The sequence below is a fragment of the Monodelphis domestica genome, chromosome 3 (assembly GCF_027887165.1).
Source record: "Monodelphis domestica isolate mMonDom1 chromosome 3, mMonDom1.pri, whole genome shotgun sequence".
Taxonomy (NCBI): Eukaryota; Metazoa; Chordata; class Mammalia; order Didelphimorphia; family Didelphidae; genus Monodelphis; species Monodelphis domestica.
In genome coordinates this window covers 401,970,609-401,990,853 of record NC_077229.1, presented here as the reverse complement: position 1 = coordinate 401,990,853, position 20,245 = coordinate 401,970,609, and the positions used below count along the sequence as shown (strand labels likewise).

Genomic DNA, 20,245 nt, shown 5'->3' with positions numbered 1-20,245 from the left:
GCTTTTCTGTGCATGGAAGGGAAGTGTGCAGGCCATTATGGGCAATCTTCTGGTATGTGTAAAAGTTAAAATTAAATCTCAATGATATTATATTTTAAGAGATTTTTTTAAACTCTTACCTTCTGTCTTGGAGCCAATACACAGAAGAGTGGTAAGGGCTGGGCAATGGGGGTCAAGTGACTTGCCCAGGGTCACACAGCTGGGAAGTGTCTGAGGGCAGATTTGAACCTAGGACCTCTCATCTCTAGGCCTGGCTCTCAATCCACTGAGCCACCCAGCTGCCCCCTATTTTAAGAGATTTATTAATGATCATTAGAAATCAAGGAATAAAGAAGATACAAAATAAAGACCACGTGCCCATGCCTGGTTAGCCATTTTTAGCTATCCCCACTCACCATCATCACTGCTGATTCTACATCAGAGAGGAGGAACCTCCAAAGCCCATGTCCTTTATCCTTTGTCTACAGGAAGTATGTAATGACAGGAACCTGGTTAGTGGGCTCTTGGGATATGTAGTTCTTTATTTAGGGTTAACAGATTTTTAAATCATACATATTTCTATAATTCCAAGGTGATTTAACATGATTATTCTGTTAGAAGAGGTGGAAACTTGCTTGTTGATGTGAGCTAATATGTGAGAAGAGAAGTATCCAAAATTGCTTGAGGTTGGGAAAAGGTTAGAAAATTGAGGTAATACTATGTAGTTGATTAGAAGAGGAAAAAAAGAAAAATCTTAGGTTTTTTAGACATTTTTATTGTATGTATCATATTCTGAAATACTTGTCATTGTGACTTCAGAGTCTTTTATTCAGGACTTTATTAAAGTAGATATTTACTGTTTTTGTAATGTAGTTATGCTTTTTTTGGCATTAAATAATCTTTCTATATCATTTATTTCCTTTAGTATCTGTCTTAATTCCCTAACTAGATCCCTTGTGTGCAGGGACCTTGTTAGCATATGTGCCAATAAATATTTTAATTACTAAGTGTATTGTTACTTTGAATTCAGTAGACATTTATTAAATCCTATTAAGGGAAAGGCATTGAAAGCATCCATTATCATTGTATTATGAAGTTATGGCAGTTTCATAACCAAAAGTTGAGTTGCTTTTTCTGGATTTTAGTGAACATTTTATGGACACCTTAAAGGAATTTTCTTTGCAATCCAATAATATCAAAGTTCTTCTCTTATATAAAAGGAGGGTTGTGTTCTAAAAATGTATTTATGACTTGATAATGTGTAACTCAGAATCCATTTTCTTATAGAAAGACAATGGAAAGAAATTGAAAGGTAGCAAATTTGAGCTCATTTATAAAGAAAGACATTTCTTAGTAATTATAGCTGTCTAAAGTAGACAGTTGTCCTTTTCAGTTTGAGGTTGCACAGTCATTTCTGGGAATGTTGTAAAGGGTATTTCATGCTTTGGGTATTTATGAACATGTTGTTCATTGACTCTTCTTCCACGATTCCAAATTGTTTTCCCCTATTTGTTGGAGCAATTTATATTTATCTGGTTTGCCTGCTTTTCCACAGCCCCATCAATATTGGCTGTCTTTTATAATTATTTCTTTAAAAAAAAAATACCTTGTCCTTCTGTCGTAGAATGGCTGCTACATATCAGTACCAAGGCAGACAAACAGTAAGGGCTGGGCAATTGGGGTTAAGTGACATTCCTAGGGTCACGCAGAAGTATCTGAGGTCAAATTTGAACCCAGGACCTTCTGTCTCTAAGCCTGATACTGTCCATAGATTTATCCTCTTTTTGCTTTAAAAAAATTTCCCTGAGGGGCAGCTGGGTAGCTCAGTGGATTGAGAGTCAGGCCTAGAGACGGGAGGTCCTAGGTTCAAATCTGGCCTCAAGACAATTCCCAGCTGTGTGACCCTGGGCAAGTCACTTGACCCCCATTGCCTAGCCCTTACCACTCTTCTGCCTTGGCGCCAATACACAGCATTGACTCCAAGATGGAAGGTAAGGGCTTAAAAAAAAATTTCCCCAAGCTGCTATTGTAAATTTTGAAAATGTGACCCTTTATATTTAGGTCTCAGTTTGGAGTTTAGTAGGTGATGATTTATAATAGGTACCAAACTGCTTTCCAGTTTTCCTACTAGTTCTTGTTGAAGAATGATGAATAGCATTAAGTGTTTACTATTTGCAAAGCCTTTTTTTTTTTTTTTTGCTTAGTGCTGGGGTTATAAAAGAAAACTGACAGTCCCTTTTCTTAATTTTTATGGATGAAATAACACATAGGGCAGCTGCAAGTCAGAAAAGTTCCATGGTACTTAATATGCAGTGAATTGATGATTTAATGTTAATTCTGGGATAAAATCATATCATTTTGAACCATTTGATTGGTGCCGAGGACTTTGGTAGCAGGAACATTCTTTTTATTAGGGTTATAAGCAATATTATCTGTGTATTGCTTCTCAGGATGATGTCTGAGGACATTGAACTAGAGGCATTACTACTTTCATAGACTCTTAATGTCAGTCCTGGATTGTCCCCATTAAGGTCTAAAGGGAGTTAGTTGTAAAGGTGGAGTTGGTAGCAGTGGGGTAGGAGTTGTTTGACTTATCTAACACTTCCTGCTCTGTTTATTCCCTCATGATGCTCTGCTCTTTCAACTATGCTGATTTGCCTGGCTTGTATGTGGTGTGTAGTTGATGGAGATGACTCCTTAGGAATTGTTTCCCTAGGTCAGTGGGTGAACCTTTTAGTGCAGAGTCCCGTCCCCCCTCCCCCATCAAGTTTTGGATGCACCCTGACCCCCCACCCTTACTCCACACAGAGGAGGGAGAAAGTGCTCCCATTGGACTGCTGGGCAGAAGGATGGGTGAAGTGAAGAATGGCCTCAGCAAGTGTAGAGAGGGGAAGGGAGCAGCTCTGCCTAGCTCAGTCTGTCTTTCTAGTGATGAACTCCAGTGGGGAGGGGGTAGCTAAGTGCCCACAGAGAATGCTCTGTGTGCTATCTTTGACACTCATGCCATCAGTTTGTCCTAGGTGATGGTTCTGTGGGCTGGACTAAAAGCAAGAATGGTGGGGCAGCAAGTAGGAATAGGGTGGTGCTGCTGACACAGATAATTGTTCCTTTCCTCAGTTCTTATTTTTGAGTTCATCAAACAGAATTTCTGTAACTTGCCTATATTGCCTAATTCCCACTAATCTACTTTTCTTGGTTTTAGCCAATACCAAACTTTTCTGGCCCTGCTTTGTAATATAATTTGAGATTGGGAAATACTGTTCCTCCTTTATTCTCCTCCCCTTCTCCCCCTAATTCTTTACCTTGAGATGCTAGACCTTGTTCCTTCAGGTGTCTTGTGGATAGATTAAATGACTGAAGCCCAATCAGCACATTGACCACATTAGAAAATGCCTCATTTAGCACTTTAGCCATTATCTCACTACCAATCTTTGAATTGACCAGAGTTTTAGTTTTTAAGGTTTTCAAATCTATTTTCCTTTACATTACTTTAGTCATTATTTAATTGGTCTTCTGATTCTTGCACCATTCTGAATCAGTTTGTACTTATCTGAATCTGTCATTTGTCATTTCTTCCAATATGATATATACCTTTGTCTAACTATTCCCCAGTTTAATGGGTAACTTCCCTTTAGTTCTTCATTATAATAAAAAAGTCTTGAATATTTGAGGATGTGGATAGGTAAGGATCCTTTCTATGTCCTTTTTGGAATATACACTATCTAGGTATTCAAAGTTATAATTCTGTATTTCTTTACCGAATGGTTGGACCAGTTTGCAGTTTCAGTGGTACACTAGCATGTTCATCTTTTCTATAGTCCAACTAACAGTTTTTATTTTCCTCATTTGTCATCTTCTAGTTTGATGAATAAGCTGGAACCTTAAAGTTGGTTTATGTTTCTCCTATAAGTTATTTGAAGTATTTTTTATTTTGTTTTTTTCTTTTTTAAATCCTTTGACCATATATTTTTCTTATTTATAATTTTTAAATGTATTATTTACATTAAAATAATATACATGTTGTATTTACTTTCATCACTTTCCCCTCTTTGCTATTGAAAAGTAGACTCTTATGCAATTTTACTAGAAAGAAAAACATCTTAACATTTCCCTTACTAATATTATATATTTCATCATAAAAATGGAAAGATGTGAATTATACTTTGTCTTTTCTTTGGAGAGTGCAAAGATTTGTAGATTGATAGGAAGGTGTTAATTTTATGATTTTCTTTCTTTCTGATGTTGGGCTAGCTGATGTTTGTAAGGGTTAAATTAGGAGTTTTGACAAAATAAGAGAGCAGCTTTTGATAATTTTTAAGTTTTAATGAGAATATAGTACAGTTGTAAATTAATATTATCCCTTTAAGCCAGAGAAAACTTGTAGCAGCTTTTAACAATTTAGTTTTATTAAAATAGAGATAGTAAAAGAATATGGTAAAATGAATATAGTAAAGGAGAGAAATATAGGAAATAGGAAGAGAAATAAAATTTCCTAATTATTCCTAGTTATCCTATAACTCCTACCTAAACTGCCTATATCTACCTATAATATCAATCACCTGCCCACACCACCAGCAACCAACTCACATCCAGTAGCCAACTTCCTAGAAATTGCCAGTTCTGTCAGCAACTGACTCCTTTTATAACTTTTTTCTACCTTCCTTCCTGTCTCTGGTTCCTCCTGTCTGTCTCTATGGTTTCTACGTCTTGTCACCGTGGGCAGTTTAATCCCTACACATCTATAGTAAGAGGACCCTCCAGGTCCCCCGATAAATTAAAAAAAGGAATAAAGAATTCCTTTTTACAGGTTGGCAATAGATTTGTAGGAAATTTTCCCACCAGAAGATAACTAGTAGGTCAGCAGTTAAGGTAGCCTATATTTAGAGTACTCTCTGACCAAAAAGGAATTGATAAATGGGGGTTGAAGATTATTAAACTACAAATATCAGGTTTTTATTTTAAATGCCTCTGGGGAGATTAGAACTTTGCACAAAAAATGGAATGGTAAATTTTTACTTAATATAAATTAAGTTTTCATCTTAATGAGATGGGGAAAAAGGTGAAGGCAAAATTTGTAAGGAGTGAAGGGTCTTATACAGCTATGCTTGCTGGATTGCAGTGTGTAGACATGTTGCCTGTAGACAGTTCTAAAACAGTAAAGGGTGATAGAGATTAATTTCACCTTAAGATGACTATTTAAAAAATAGAAGAGCATCTGGAAGGATTAATGGCTTTGTGAATTTGATAATTTACTATTTTTCTCCCTCATATCTAGCCAAGATCCATGTCACTAAGGGAATGATTTAGAATGATAGAAGCAGGGAGATATGAGAAAGTGATGAAAGTAATTGTGATCTCATTTGGGGGGGGGGAGCACATCCAGATGGAATATTACAGTTGGATTTTATTGGGGGGGGAATACATGGGGGAACCCAGAAGAAGGGCGTTTAAGAAATTATAAGATTAGCAAAAAAGGATATGGGAGACAAACTTTATAATTTTATCTAGGGCCTGTCATGTGACTGGGAGATACAAGCACTTTCTTAACATGTAGGAACATACTCCTTAAGACCCTTACAACTCCAGGTAATATTATAGTTTAGGCTTTTTTTAGTTTAGTCTTGTGGATTATTCAGGAATTCAGCTAGTTGGCTTCAACTTTTTAAACATCAAAATTTCCCCAAAGATCTGTAATGTTCTTTGTGACTCTTTGTTCCACAGATGTAGATAACAGCTCCCTTCTTGGGCTATAAAATTCTTACCCATAAATCTTGCAAGCTCAGATACTTGCTCCAGATCTCATTTATTCTAGGAAGGAGGCACCATGTACCAATTAGGCCCATTTCCAATGGTAATGGTGGTGACTTGTTCATGCCTACCATGCATAATAATGTTGCCCTTGGGGTTGGTAATTTTAGTTCACCAGCCATTGTTGGAGTCTCACTTTGCAGCTGTATGAACATCACCAGTAGAATATTGGATTAGAGACAGACTTTTTCAGTGCTAAGCCATTTGAAATCATTGAAAGTATCTTGCATTTTCCCCAAATGCAATCCTGTGCATTTTGTTCCGGTTTTCTCTTCTCTGCTGAACTGTATTTGTAGTAATTATGTCATTTATTTTTCATGAACTAACTTGGTTGATTGTCCATCCAGGCTACCTGTCACAATAACAGGAACATACTTTTTTGTCATTTTTTTTTCGGAGGAAGGATGATTAGTTCAATCTTGTCTAAAATCACTATGGATTTCATTGGTGAAACATGGCACTGGGTTGTCTTTTTTTGCTTAAATATCACCTTGCTGTTGACTTAATTTGGTGCTGTGAGTCTGGTGTCATTTGTTAATTTTGAGAACCCAGCTACCATTAAGGTAACTTTTTGCTCTTTGTCAACTGATCTTCTTTGACACTTGGGAATGCCTTGGTGAGCATGGTCTTTTTTTTTTTTAAATCAGTGGATTTTTGAACAGTTGTTTCTGTAGAGTTGGTAATTGTGTAGTGTCATAATTTTGAAGTACTTGTGAGTGACATCTGAAGAGATAACTTTTTTTTTGCTCATTTAATTCTTAGATTTTATAAAAATAAGCATTGTATAATCTTTGCTATGTGAATGTAAGCATATTGAAAGACTTGGGGATCTTTAGCCTGGAGTTCTTGTGGTTGCCTATCTCCCAAAAATGTGTAGTTTGGTTAAAAAAAATGTTTTGCAGTTTTTACTGACTATATGAAAAATCTAGGTAGGTTTTGTTTTGGGGGGGGGTTTGTTATTAAAACTAATTTAAAAACAAATCATTATGCTTCATTACCATGTATAGAAGGAGAGTGAATTCCTAATTATTCACCTATAATTAATGGTTTAGATTCTTGAATACTATATTGTTCTTTTTTTTTAGGTATGTATTAATTTTGGGGGGAGGATGAAAGATTTTTTTCATTTCATTTCATTAACATTCAATTTCAATCCATTAACATTCAGTGTTAAAATTTTCAGTTAAATTTCATTTACCTCATATCTTAAAATCTTTTCTTTGTTGTATAGGAATTCCGACATTGCTATGTTACTTACCTGTTTCCTATCCATGATTAGTTAATTCCATATTAGTCTTCCCTCTTAGCTTTTAGTATTATAATTCAATATTTTTTACCTGGGTTTTTAGTGAGATAGTAAATAGTGAAGACAATTTTATTGTCAGGTTTCTTGTAATGATCATATTAGTACAGTTTATTTACTTCAAATTATTTCAATTAAAATTTCAGCATATCAGACTAAACAATAAATACTCTATTTTATTTTTAGCCTTTTCTTTGAATTTTCTCACTTAAAGAAAAATAATCCCAGAGGATATTGTTGGTAATTTTATTTTACTATGTTATTCTTTTTTAACATGTGCTTACATATAGTAGTCAATAACTTTATTTTTATTTCTCATAGATTTTGTATAACATTTTTGCATACTTTTATTATTCATTAATGAATATGTGGGGATTCATAGTTCTTATTTCTGAATTAAAAAGTTTTTTTGAAGATGTGCTTAAATTTATCCTTTACTGATGTCCTTTCTTTGGTGGAGAGCTATAGCCTCGCATAAATGGTCCTTTGTTGCAATGATACTCAATAAGATGAGACATCCCTGTCAAAATAGCATATCATATTGCCTATTTCCCAGAGTAGGCCTTGATGTTTTTCTACATAGTAAAAGTAGACTGAAGTTTTGAAAAATACCAGGACTTAAAATTTGCCAACAGGAAATTTTATTTGCTTGCTTCTCCCCACTTCCCCATTATAATAAAAATATCTAAATAATAAAAAACAAATAACAAAGAGAATAAGTTAAACTTTTACCTCTCAGTGATTGGGCACACTTGGATTTTAAAATGCAGGTAAAATGTGAAAACTCTTTATAAAGTTCTCTTAAATGTAAACTGTTGATATTTTTTAAAAATTGCAATTACTGATGACATGCTAGAGTTTACACCAAGCTTTTTTATTTTTTAAATTAACTATTGTTTTATTCAAAGTTCCAAGTTCTCTTTCCTCTTTTCCCCCACCCATTGAGGAAAAAAAACGCCTTACAAATATGTATAGACTAGTAAAACAAATTTCTGCACTATTTACATGAAGATTAAACGGTACTTTAAAATGTTTCCTCTGAATGAAATGGCTTTGTGGTTAGGTGTGAATCAGTCAACCAATGAATATTTAATCCTGGACATTAAGTTATGTCTGAGATACAAAGCCAGAACAGTACCTTCTCTCAAGGAAGGTATTTTGTGAGAGCTGTGTGTGTGCATGTGCGTGTGCGTGTGCATGTAAACAAATCACCTTTGTCTCTTCATACCTTGATGACATTAGGCAAATTATTTAATCCCCCTGGACTTCATTTTACTCATTAGTAAAAGAGGTTAGACCAGATGGTCTTTAATATTCCTTCTAATTCTGAATTGATGATCCTATGATATTTATTCAAGACAGTTATGGGGATAAGCAGGCATTAACAGCTGGGTGCTAAAGAGCTTTATATTAGAGGAAGCATCTGAGCTGTGACTTGGAGGAAAACAATGATTTTAAAAGTCAGGTGAGTAAGGATTGCATGTTGGGGTGGGGGGAAGGCCAGCCAATACAGAAGCAAAAGATGAAATGTGGAACCTTATGTATGAGGACAGTCTGTAACCTAGATCTCAGAGTGTTTTTAAAGGAAATATGTGTAAGACTGGAAATGCAGGATAGGGCCAGGTGTAAATGCCCAATGGAAGTTTATATTTAATCCTAAAAGTAAGGTGAAACCCCTAGAGTTAATTAAGTAGTGAGGCATGACATAATAAGATCTGCATTAGGAATATGACTTTGCCAATTGTATAGATGATGTATAGATAATGGATTGGAATGGGGAGAGACACAGTATGGTTAAGAGGAAATTGAAACAGTCCATACAAGAGGTGATTAAAAAAAAAAGACTTAAAAAACCCCCCAAAACTTTGGGATCATCACTGTAAGGAAATACAGGACTGGTTGACCTTGGTTTTACTGTGGAACAAAGCAAAGTGGCAAGAACCCAGGCCCTGTGTTTACTTCCTGTTACCATATTCATGTATTAGAAGTGCCAGCCTAACTCATCTCAACAGGGAGCAGAAGAAATCCAAGGAAGGCATTTTTGATTACAGTTTCCAAGAAGCAGAGGGAGTACATTATAGGCATGGGTACCAACAGTCTATGGAAAGACATGGAGATGGGAGTTGGAATGTCGTGCATGAACAACAGCCAGTAGCCCAGTTTGACTGGAATGTAGTGTGTGTGGAAAGGAACTGCTTTGTTGGAAAAGATTGATTAGAGCCAGATTGTTTGTGAAAAGGCTTCATTTGTTTCATTTGCCTACCTGCAGACTTTGTAGATTGTCCTAGTTACATTAGGTAGTGACAAAAACAGAGGGCAATACTATCAGACTATGTGGGTAATATAGTGAAAGGATTTTCAAAAGAATAGTATTTCCTAATATATCAGTCAAACTTAACAAATTCACCTTTTCCCAAAAAAGTATTATAGTAGGACTGACTGTTCATTTGTAGTAAGTAGTGCTGTTTCATTAAAGACATTTAAATTTAACGTTCTTGATCCTTTATCAAACTATTTGCTGTCAATGTTAAACCTCTTACTTTTCTTTATTTTTCAGCCAAACCAAACCGGAAGCTCACATTTCTTTATCTAGCCAATGATGTCATCCAGAACAGCAAAAGAAAAGGACCAGAGTTCACAAAAGATTTTGCACCAGTAATAGTTGAAGCATTTAAGCATGTTTCCAGGTATAGTAAAATAGTATTTTATTATAAAGATATTTTATTTGACCAATTACATATAATATATTTTGTAAAATATTAATTTAAAATAAGCCCTTTCCCCTTAAAATTTGCCCTTTCCAGATTATAAAAATGTATTTCTTTTAAAGTTTCCTTTTCAGTCAATCAACCACCAAGTATTTTATTTTTAATTTTTAAAAAAATCCTTATCTTCTGTCTTAGAATAGATACAGAGTATTAGTTCTAAAGCAGAAGAGTGCTAAGGATAGGCAGTTGGGGTTTAAGTTCTCTCAGGGTTACACATCTAGGAAGTATTAGAAACTGTATTTGAACCTAGGACCTTCTGTATCCAGACCTGGTGTTCTATTCATTGAGCCCCATCTAATTGCCTCCACCAAGTATTTAAAAAATTATCTGCTAAATGATAAGCCTCATGCCAGATGCAAGAGACAATATAATGAAGCTACAATCCCTAACCCTTAAGAAGCTTGTATTTTATTGGGGGAGAGAACACATAAGTATATAAAAAATATATACAAGCTTTATTTTAAAGAAAATAATAATTTGTGTTTAAGGTCATTGATAAATATGGAAGAATTCTTTTATAGAGGAATTAGTTGAATATAAATATTGTCTGTAGATTTTTGACAACCTTTTTTGAGATGCCAAAATATTGCCTTGTTGCCTAAATGATTTTTGGTACAGTTTATTTTTTTCCTTCCCCTTGTCTGGGGTAGGAATTTGGGGGGCCTTGATATAGCAAGATGCCCCCCCCTTTAATCACTCATAATCAGAAAGGCCAGAATAAGATGGCAACAGATGCAGCTTTTTTGCTTACCTTGCAAAGGATGGGGACATTCTGCTTAAGTCAGAGACCCTAAGGTAATGCCCAAAGATAAACAAATGAACTTGCAATTTATAGGAAACTAATACAATACCTTCCACCTGTGCAAAAGAGTACAAATTGAAAATTTATATGAATGACAGGAAAGGATGAAGGGAGAATGAAGCTATATCTAATTAAGCTTAATGATTTAAACAGAACCTGTATTTGGAGTTTCAGGGATATTGATGTAATATTGTTACTACTGGTAGTCAAAAATATGTTGAGAATAATACATTAGTTTTCATTCCATACATCTTTTATTTGCTGTCCAAAATATTGAATATGGTCTTTCAGCATTAAGTTTTTTAATTTTGGCTTTACTTCATAAGTTTTCCACACATGTTTTGAAATGTGAAATTGTCTTCTTAAAAACGATTGCCAAATAATTTTATCAAGTCCAGCTTAAATATAGAATTTCATAGCAGCTATTAATTTCATGTATCTGTGTATGTATTATATAAAGTATTTTGTGTTCTTTTCTGAAGCTATTGAGCAAATGTTATGAAGGAAAAACAAAACAAAACAAAAACCAGAAGTAAGAAATAACAAATGATTTTAGATATCAGTTAATCCTAATTATAAATGCTGGTAGTATATTTTATTAAGGTAAGTCATATGAAACAAAGGATGATATTTATGTCACGAAACTTAAGATATAGTATAATAGACTCATATTGTTCTCATAGTTTGGGTAATTCAGCTATTTGTATTGCTTTCTTAATCTTTCTTGAAATATGGTTCAATTCAGAAATTCTTTAAAACTACTAGTAACCTTTTTCAAAGGCTCAGCATATCTTTTTTTAAACTATTAACATTATTTATTTTTCCTTAAGTGAGACTGATGAAAATTGTAAAAAGCATCTTGGAAGAGTGCTGTCTATTTGGGAAGAAAGGTCTGTTTATGAAAATGATGTATTAGAACAACTTAGACAAGCTCTCTGTAAGTATATATGTAAATATACATAGATGAAAATATATAAATATTCATGAAAGTATCATTTTTTCTGAAAATAACTACATTTTCTTTTAAATCAGATGGTGATAAGAAGTCTAGAAAGCGTTCATATGAACAAATAAAGGTGGATGAAAATGAAAATTGTTCATCACTAGGATCACCAAGTGAACCTCCACAGGTAGAAATAATCTCTTTCAAAAGAGAATATATAGACAGTCTCAGAAATCTTAGATGATTTGTTTTATGCTTTAATGGCTTAAATAACTTTATATTGCTCATCTTAAGACTTTTGAAGTAACCTGTATATGGTTGTAAATTACTGGTAGTATTACATTTTTTGTTGTTAAACTTTTCATTGAAATTATATTCTGGTAATTTTATCTTAAACTATAAGGACAAGGAAGGAACCTCTGAACTAATAAATAAGTGTCATATATAACTATTCAGATTTTTTGTTTACTTTAAATAGGATTCTATTTGCTTTACTTTTGGAACTGTCTTGGAAAAGAATAGGATGTTCTGAAATAGCTTGTTCCTTCTGAGAAAATGAAACTTCATTAAAACCTCTGGGTTGTACCTTTGAAAGTCCCAAACTCTTATTCCAATTAATATATTTTATTGCTTTATATTTTTCTAGTTTTTTTTTTAAGCTATTTTAAGTGCTTTAAAAATACTCTATGGGATGGATCTGGGTAGCATAATGAATAAAGTGCCACACCTAGAGGTGAGAGGACCTGAGTTCAAATGTGGCCTCAGACACTTCCTAGCTCTGTGACCCTGGGCAAGTTACTTAATCTCAATTGCCTAGTCCTTGTAGCTCTTCTGGCTTAGAATTGATATTAAGAAAGTAAGAGTTTAATATATTTTTTAAAAAGAGTACTCTTAATTACCATGGAGAAAAGGTTGTAATGATAATCTCTGAGATCCCTTTCAGTTCTAAATTTCTATTCCTCATTTCCTTCAAAAATGATTTGGTATCATTTTTATTTGATATGTTTACTCTTTCATATCACGTGGAGCATTGGAATGATTTTTGCTTGTGTTTATAGAAGGTTCACTTACTAGCTGTGTGACTTTGGGTAAATTATTTCTCAATTCTCAAAAATACTCAACTGTAAAATTAAAGGATTGGACTTGATCTACTTTAAGGTCCCTTCTAGCTCTAAATTTAGCTCAGAATGAAGAGAAATATGCCATGTTTTCTTATTGAAAAAAAAAAACAAAAAACAAACAAGAAAACCTAATTCTTTGGGATTTTTCTCCATTCTTTCAACTTTCTAATTGAAGTTTGCCAGCTTTTGAATTTAGGTAAATAGAAGAGAAATAGATCACATTCTACCCTACAGACATCAGCTGTAGAGGGAATTGTATGTGGCATATTTTCTTTCTCATTATTCATCTCTTCTCATTTTTAAAGTACTAACTCAGGGCCTCAGCAAAAGTATATTTAATATTACAAATCCAGATTTCTTGGTCTTCTTCTTAAGGTATATCCCTGAATATGTTCTCAAAATTTATCTCCTTATACTTCCTGATTTGAAGAAATTTAGAAAACTCATTTTCATATCAGAAATGAGATCTTGCTCTCATCTAAGAGATTGACAACTTATCTAAGAGCATGACAACTTAGCTTGAGGTCACCCTGCCAGAATGAATGATATGATAGTAATTCTTAGGAATATTTTTTGAAATTTTTATTGTAGACCACTTGTTTTTTCTCTGTACTTCTCATAAAATGTAGTCACTTGGATCAAGCCTCTTACTAGGAAACCTCATTTGTCCAGAGTATGGTAACTATTATCAACTTTACATCATTTTTAACTAGCTGCTACTTATTTAGCTATCATAATTGGAAAAGGTGATTAAAATCAATGATTCAAGAATTACTTTCCTTTTTGTCAGTAGGTTTGTTTCTGTGAAGATATATAATGCCTGAGAGAAGTTCTTGACTAGCAAATTTTAGAATAGACACCTTTCTAATCCGATAGATTGCTTTCATGTTAAGGACTCAGAACTAGGATTTTAGGAGTGTAGTAATCCTTTTCCTGTTTGGGCCTTGTTCCAATAAGACTCTCCATCTTCCATACTCTTTTTAGAATTGTGAAAAATACTAGAATTGGAACAAGAAAGATGCTTTATTGTACGTCAGCTGGCTCGACAAAACAAGGAAAAACAAACTTACAAAACTACATGCAAATCCTTTGTAGTTGTAATTATGTTGTAAATATCTTAATAAAAATTCTGGTTAAATAAAATAATTGCTTTAAAGTAGAAAACTACAATACATCTTTTTTTTTTAAAACGATAAATCTATTAAAATATATTTTGGAGGTTCTAGAATGGGCAAATGACTTATGATCTTTTAATCTTCTCCAATGTCTAGGTGGACCTTTACAAAGTGTTTGACTTAGCAGACATGCCATGAAGTTGCATGGATATTAAATTAATTTAAACTCTTTAGATTTTGGTTTGTTTCTGAAGTTGTATGCTTTTTCAGACTATAGATCTCATTAGAGCCTTACAAGAACTTGAAAATGCAGCCTCAGGTGATGCAGCAGTTCATCAGAGAATAGCTTCTTTGCCTGTTGAAGTCCAAGATGTATCTCTACTTGACAAAATAACAGGTGAGATAGAGTAATTTCTGATTTTTGAATAAAATTCAAGTCTTGGCTTTGTTTTTAATGTGCCATTTTCTTGTTTATTACTTTTTCTTGGGTCTTAGATAAAGAATCAGGAGAACAGCTTTCCAAGATGGTAGATGATGCATGCATGCTCTTGGCGGATTACAATGGTCGATTGGCAGCAGAAATAGATGATAGGAAGCAACTAACTCGAATGTTATCAGATTTTCTTCGTTGTCAAAAAGAGGCCCTTGCAGAGAAAGAACATAAGCTGGAAGTGCGTAACTCTTTCATTATTTGGAACTTTGAAATTAAATTAGTATATTGGCTTCATAGGTTTTTCCCTATTTAAGCTTTTAAGGCCTTATGTAGATCCTTTGAATTTTTATTTATTTATAAATATTACAGGCCATGCCCTAAATTTGCCTTTTCTTCTATTAATTGGGTTCTCCCTACTTGGACCAAACCCAATTAGTCAAAAGAATAATAAACTTGGATTAGCATCATTATATTCAGTTTTATAGGTAGTGATATGGAAGACCATTTATTAATAAAATGTCAGCATTGTGAGCTTAAAATAAGAGCATCTCCTCTCTTCAGGAACATAAAGCAATGGAAAAACAGTACTGATGTGAAAGTTGATTTTAATGGTAATCATTTTTAAATTACTGATTTTATCAACTTATGGTCTTTTATGTAGTTGATTTAGAAATGAAAATAATCTATTAGCCATGAATTTTATCATGATTTATACAATTTATGTTATATCTCCAGGGTTGGGAAAGAAATTTTTGGACATGATCTGTAATCTTTTACTCTTTAGACTTAAGTAAAATGTTTTCTGTTTTAGCAGTTATATAGAGTAATATTAATAAGGTGGTATTCAAAAATTCTAGGTTTAGGAAGAGTTACTGGAATTTTTTGAACTTCTTTTGACATTTCCTGAATCGTCAGTTTGATTTTATCATCTAGATGAGGACCAGTTTTGTTATATATCCTCTCCCATCCCAGTGAGAATAACTACCTGAGTTTTCACCTTCAATTGACAGTAGGAGTTGGGAATTTTCCCTCTTATCTTCCTGATTAAAAATGAAGATAAGCTAGTTGGTATATCACCTTGGCAGTCCATAAGATATGAAATAAAGTATCAATCATTTAGCCCTCCACATTCTTGCTATTGTAATCTCCATAGTAGCATGCATATGTGACTTGGAATCCACACTGACTTGTAAAATTCTGTACTTAACTCATTGAATATATAATGGATGAAAAATGCAATAATTTAAACACCAGACACATGCTATTATATTGCTTCTTCTGGCCTCACTACTGATACCCTATATCTTAGGACCACATGACTCAGAGATATATAAGCCAAGTGTGATTGTTGAGTATACCAACTCTATATATTCTGGCTATCTGTAGCTAGCCTATATTTTACCATGGTTAGAATAGATGATAACTCTCTTAATTGTTCAGCCTTCCTCTAGTCATCATTCATTTTTAATACCTCTCTCCTGCCACTACCTATCCAAAAGGAAAGGAGTTGTGGTGTTTTAGTATGCCCCCTTTAAAAGCTTTACTTATCCATATTATATTTAGAATTATGATATTTTAAAAAGTAAAGACAAATCTGATAATCTAACAGCTATTGTTAATATAATATGATTTGATCCATAAGCTAATTCTGCTCTTGCTTATTTTCTTATTGACAGAATTGAGGGTAAGTAGTCATACACAGCTTTTGACTTTAAGTATGGTTTCTTTAACTTCTATCTAGCTTCTATTTCAGGTATTGGACAAGGGCGTTATCTTCTAATGATGTCGTCAACCATTAGCACACCCATCCTGCTAAAAATAAATATCAAACTCAAAATCCTGTATTGTCTCATGTTTTTAAAAAAAATGGAAGAAGATACTTGAATTTTTCCCCCTTTTACCTTATATCACTGTCTCACTCTTTATTCTTTCCATCGTAACTAGTTACATCCCATGGTGGATTTTAACATTGGCAACATCAAGGGAATTTTGTCCACACATTTGCTCACTTTATTAGCTTTGGCTTTCCTACTTAACGTAGAACTGTAATTGATCATGCTAGAGAAAAACCTTATATATTTAAAACTTTGTAGCTAAGGAAAATATAGCTAGGTTATTTTTTTTTAAGGATGAAAAAAATCCTATAAAATAGACATTAGTTGTTTGAAGATTTATTTTTGGCCACACTTTACAGAAATGTTGCAGTTATGTTATTTTTATGTCTTAGAAGTCCGGATAAACTGAAATATCTTTGTGCTTGTACAGCCTAAGAAGTATCATTTTTTGGAAAGCATATAATTTAAAAATATTTCATATTAGGTGTTTTAAAATTGTATATCAAATTGAAACCCCCCCCCCAAACCTAGTATAAGAAATTATGAAAAAAATTTAAAACATTTCTCAACATTTACTAGATAAAAAATTCATGTCTAACAGTTGTATAAAATTAGCTTATTGACATAAGCACAGATGTTTTTAATAGTAGAATTATTATATAAAAGTTCAAGGTAATACCTCAAGTGTTAGATTGAAATCTAGTTCATAATTCTTTTGTTCCTGTTGGAACATATATCTGAACAATGTTGCTAGTTTCAGATTAGTAAATCAGTAGATGGGGATTTTAAAATTACTTTTTAGACTTTTGAGAAGTGTTTGAAATTAGAATTATTTTATTGTAGAAAAAGAATTTTTTTCATTTTGGGAAAATTTAGCATTTTCCCTGCTTGTTTTTTGAAGTGTGCATGGTTATCAAAATAATTACAGGTCATATATGTGAAAACTTCAAAAGGAAAAGTTCATCTTAATTATTTGAAATACGTTTAAAAACATGCTTAAAAAAAAAAAACAAACCCAAGACATCAAAAAGATGTGGTTTGTAAAAACACCCCAGGTTTGGACTGCTCAATTTTTTAGCATGTAATTATATGCACATGTTATTTCAAAGAAAATAATAAAATGTCAGAAAGTAAAGCATACACTTAAAATGTACATATCCAGTATCTAGAATAATTAGTCGTTCAAAGAGGAAAACAAATTGTAGTTCCAAGAATGGAGTCAGGACAGAGAGAGAGAAACCTGAGTCTATCTTTCGGGGTCATTCTGAATGTCACATAACTATACTTCTTCCAGATGCCTCACTTCATGAGTCTTTGTACCATTCCACTCATCACTTTATGACCTAAAATAATTATTCAAAATTGAAATATAAACTTATTCTTTGGCATAATTTTTAAAAAAACTTAGCTGTAAAAACATCAAAGATTTACATAAAAACATATATTAAGAAAACTTGTTTATTGTTCATTGAACTTTCCAGTGTTTTCTATTTGAATACATGTAGATACCTTTTTAAACAATATACCTTCTGGTTCTACTTCAGTTTGTATATTGTATACCCTTTCAATATTTCGATATATTTTTCATTTAGCTTAGTAATGGGCAATTTCATCATTTTACATTTTGTTTAATTCTTTTCAACCTTTGGACACAGTGTGTTTCTAGATTTTCATGAATGCAAATAAAACAGCAATGGCTAATATAGTTTTTAGTGAGGTCTTTTTTTATTCTCAGTTACATTCTAGGGACACAAATATTAATATGGTCACTTAGTCCAAGGGTATATATATGAGTTTTAAACTCTTACTGTATATTCCTAGTTTGTTGTCCAAGTAGACTACCACTTTGTAATTCTAATTGTACATTGAGTACTTACCTGGGCAAAATTTGCCATGTTTCAAAAAATATTAAACAAAAAAGATAATTCCCATTTTGTATGAGGAGTTTTGGGAAAATTCAATTTGATTTTTTAGGAAAAAATGACTCCTTAATTAAAATAAAGATATTTCTCCATTCAGTAACCTCCAAAAATTTAATATTATGTCCAAATTTTATATAATGGACATTTAAAAATAATAGAGTTTTAAAAACTAATTTTAAAGTATTACCTGTTAATATTTTAGTGTAGTTCTGAACAATTATACACTGAAAAGTTTACTGTTAAAAAAAAGCATGGAATACAGGATGCTTCCTCTACTTTTTTCTCCCCCCATACCTTATATTTTGGTAATATTCCTTGGTTTCTGTTGGAACAATTTCAGAAATGATCTTAGAAATGAGTTTTCTTGGGTTTAAAAAGGAATTAAAACATTGAGTTTTCTCATTTTCCTCAGTTTATTAAGTTGAAATAGCATAGTATTATAGATTTAGATCTTGAACAGTACTTTCTTTTATAGACATGGAGACAGGTTCAGATAGTGTGAGTGACTTGATCATAGTTACAGCTAATAAGTGTCTGAGGCAGGATTGAAACTTTCCTTGCTGTAAGTCTAACATTTGATTTACATGGCTACTGCTAGCTATCATCTAGCAGTTTTTAAAATATAAAGGCTATATTTTTTGAGGGGCACCTATATAGCACAGTAGCTGAGTGCCTAGAATTGGAAGGACCTCAGTTCAAATGTGAATTCAGACACTTCTAGTTGTGTGATGTTGAGCAAGTCATTTAGCCCCTTTGCTAGCCTTTGCCATTCTTCTGTCTTAGAATTATTTTTTTAAAGACTATGTTGTTTAAGATATAGAGTGGAAGCCCAAGTAAGGAAACTGTACAGTAGTATTAGATTTAGAAATTGTCTAGTGAAGTGCCCTTTTGTTTCAGATAAGGCAACCAAGACCCAGAGATGCTAAGTGATTCGCTACAGATCATGCAGTTAAAAAGTAGAAGAAATAGGGTAGCTTGATGACTCAGTGAATAGATCATTCCTGGAGACAGATCCCCAAGTCAAATTTGGCCTTAAATCCATCTAAGTGTGTGATCTTAGACAAGTTAATTCCAGTAGCCTAGTCCTTACTGCTCTCCTGCTTTGGAGTCAATACTTAGTATTGATTCTAAGAAGGTAAGAGGTTTTTTTTTTTTTTGGAAGTAGAATCAAAATTTAAACCCAGACTTGTTTCCAATGTTCTTTCCACCAGAATGGCCTTGCCCCCACCTTCTTTTGATTCCTCTTTTGTGAAATATGTTCTTTAAGCAAAAACCTGCCTTTTCTCCTTCCCATTGCACCCTGACATTGACAAAGAAAAACAAAACTAAACGGTTACAAACATCTATAGTTAAGCAAAACAGATTTCTGAATTAACCGTTAAGAAAAATCATTTTGTACTTTGAAAGTCCTTTCACTTAACAGTAATATTTTCATGTATCAATTGTTTTAATTCAACTGATTTTACTCTGCATTAGTTTATAAAGATCTTCCTGGGTTTCTCTGATACCATCCCTTCTGTGGTTTCTTAGAGCATAATGGTATTTATCACATTTATGTGCCCCAATTTATCCAGCCATTCCCAAGTTGATGGGGAACCCCTTAGTTTCCCATTCTTTACAACTTCAAAAAGATTTAGGCATAGTTTGGTATAGTTTTAGATTTAATTTTGCTTACAGCTAATCCCTTCAGTCTGTCTCCAATTTCTACCTTCTTTTTTCTCTATTTCCCCTTTCAGTGAAATATATTTTTGTACCCATCTGTGTATATGTGTATATTTCCCTATTTTGAACAGTTCAGATGAGAGTGAAGTTCAGGTATCACTCCCTCCTCCCACCTTTCCTCATTTATATAGATTTCTTTTCTTGCTCTGATTACACAAGGTAGTTTTCCTAACCTTCCTTTTCTGTCTACCCCATAATATGATTCTTCCCCCTCTTTCCATTCTTAAGATCATTAAAGATGGAACAGAGCACTCTGAGACTGTCAAATTTGATTACCCTGATAATACAGTTTAGGGATGAGACATGAATCATCTCCCTTTATTTGAAGGAGAATTTATCCTTACTCTTTATGATTCTTTTTTCTTTTTTTTTTCTTTTTTTTTTAATGATTCTTTTTTCATGTTTGCCTTTTTAAGTTTCTTTTTACTCCTCTGTACTTCAGAGTTTCTGTGGAGCTCTGATCTTTTCATTAGGAATGTTTGGAAACCTAATTA

The 20,245-nt window shown here is 33.1% G+C and overlaps 1 protein-coding gene across 3 annotated transcripts in view; it reads left to right on the top strand.

Moving 5' to 3' along the window:
- Nucleotides 1-20,245, top strand: part of RPRD1A (regulation of nuclear pre-mRNA domain containing 1A) — a 90,190-nt gene that overhangs the window by 22,183 nt on the left and 47,762 nt on the right. The window contains exons 2-7 of one of the 3 annotated variants that reach the window (XM_007486750.3): nt 9,648-9,777; nt 11,491-11,597; nt 11,693-11,790; nt 14,110-14,236; nt 14,335-14,510; nt 16,014-16,112. In XM_007486750.3, coding sequence (XP_007486812.1) covers nt 9,648-9,777; nt 11,491-11,597; nt 11,693-11,790; nt 14,110-14,236; nt 14,335-14,510; nt 16,014-16,052 — 677 coding nt within the window. In that variant the 3' untranslated portion in view covers nt 16,053-16,112. Of the gene's footprint in view, nt 1-9,647; nt 9,778-11,490; nt 11,598-11,692; nt 11,791-14,109; nt 14,237-14,334; nt 14,511-16,013; nt 16,113-20,245 lie in introns of those variants that run through there. The other 2 variants (XM_007486751.3, XM_001362745.4) reach the window with 2 other exon arrangements.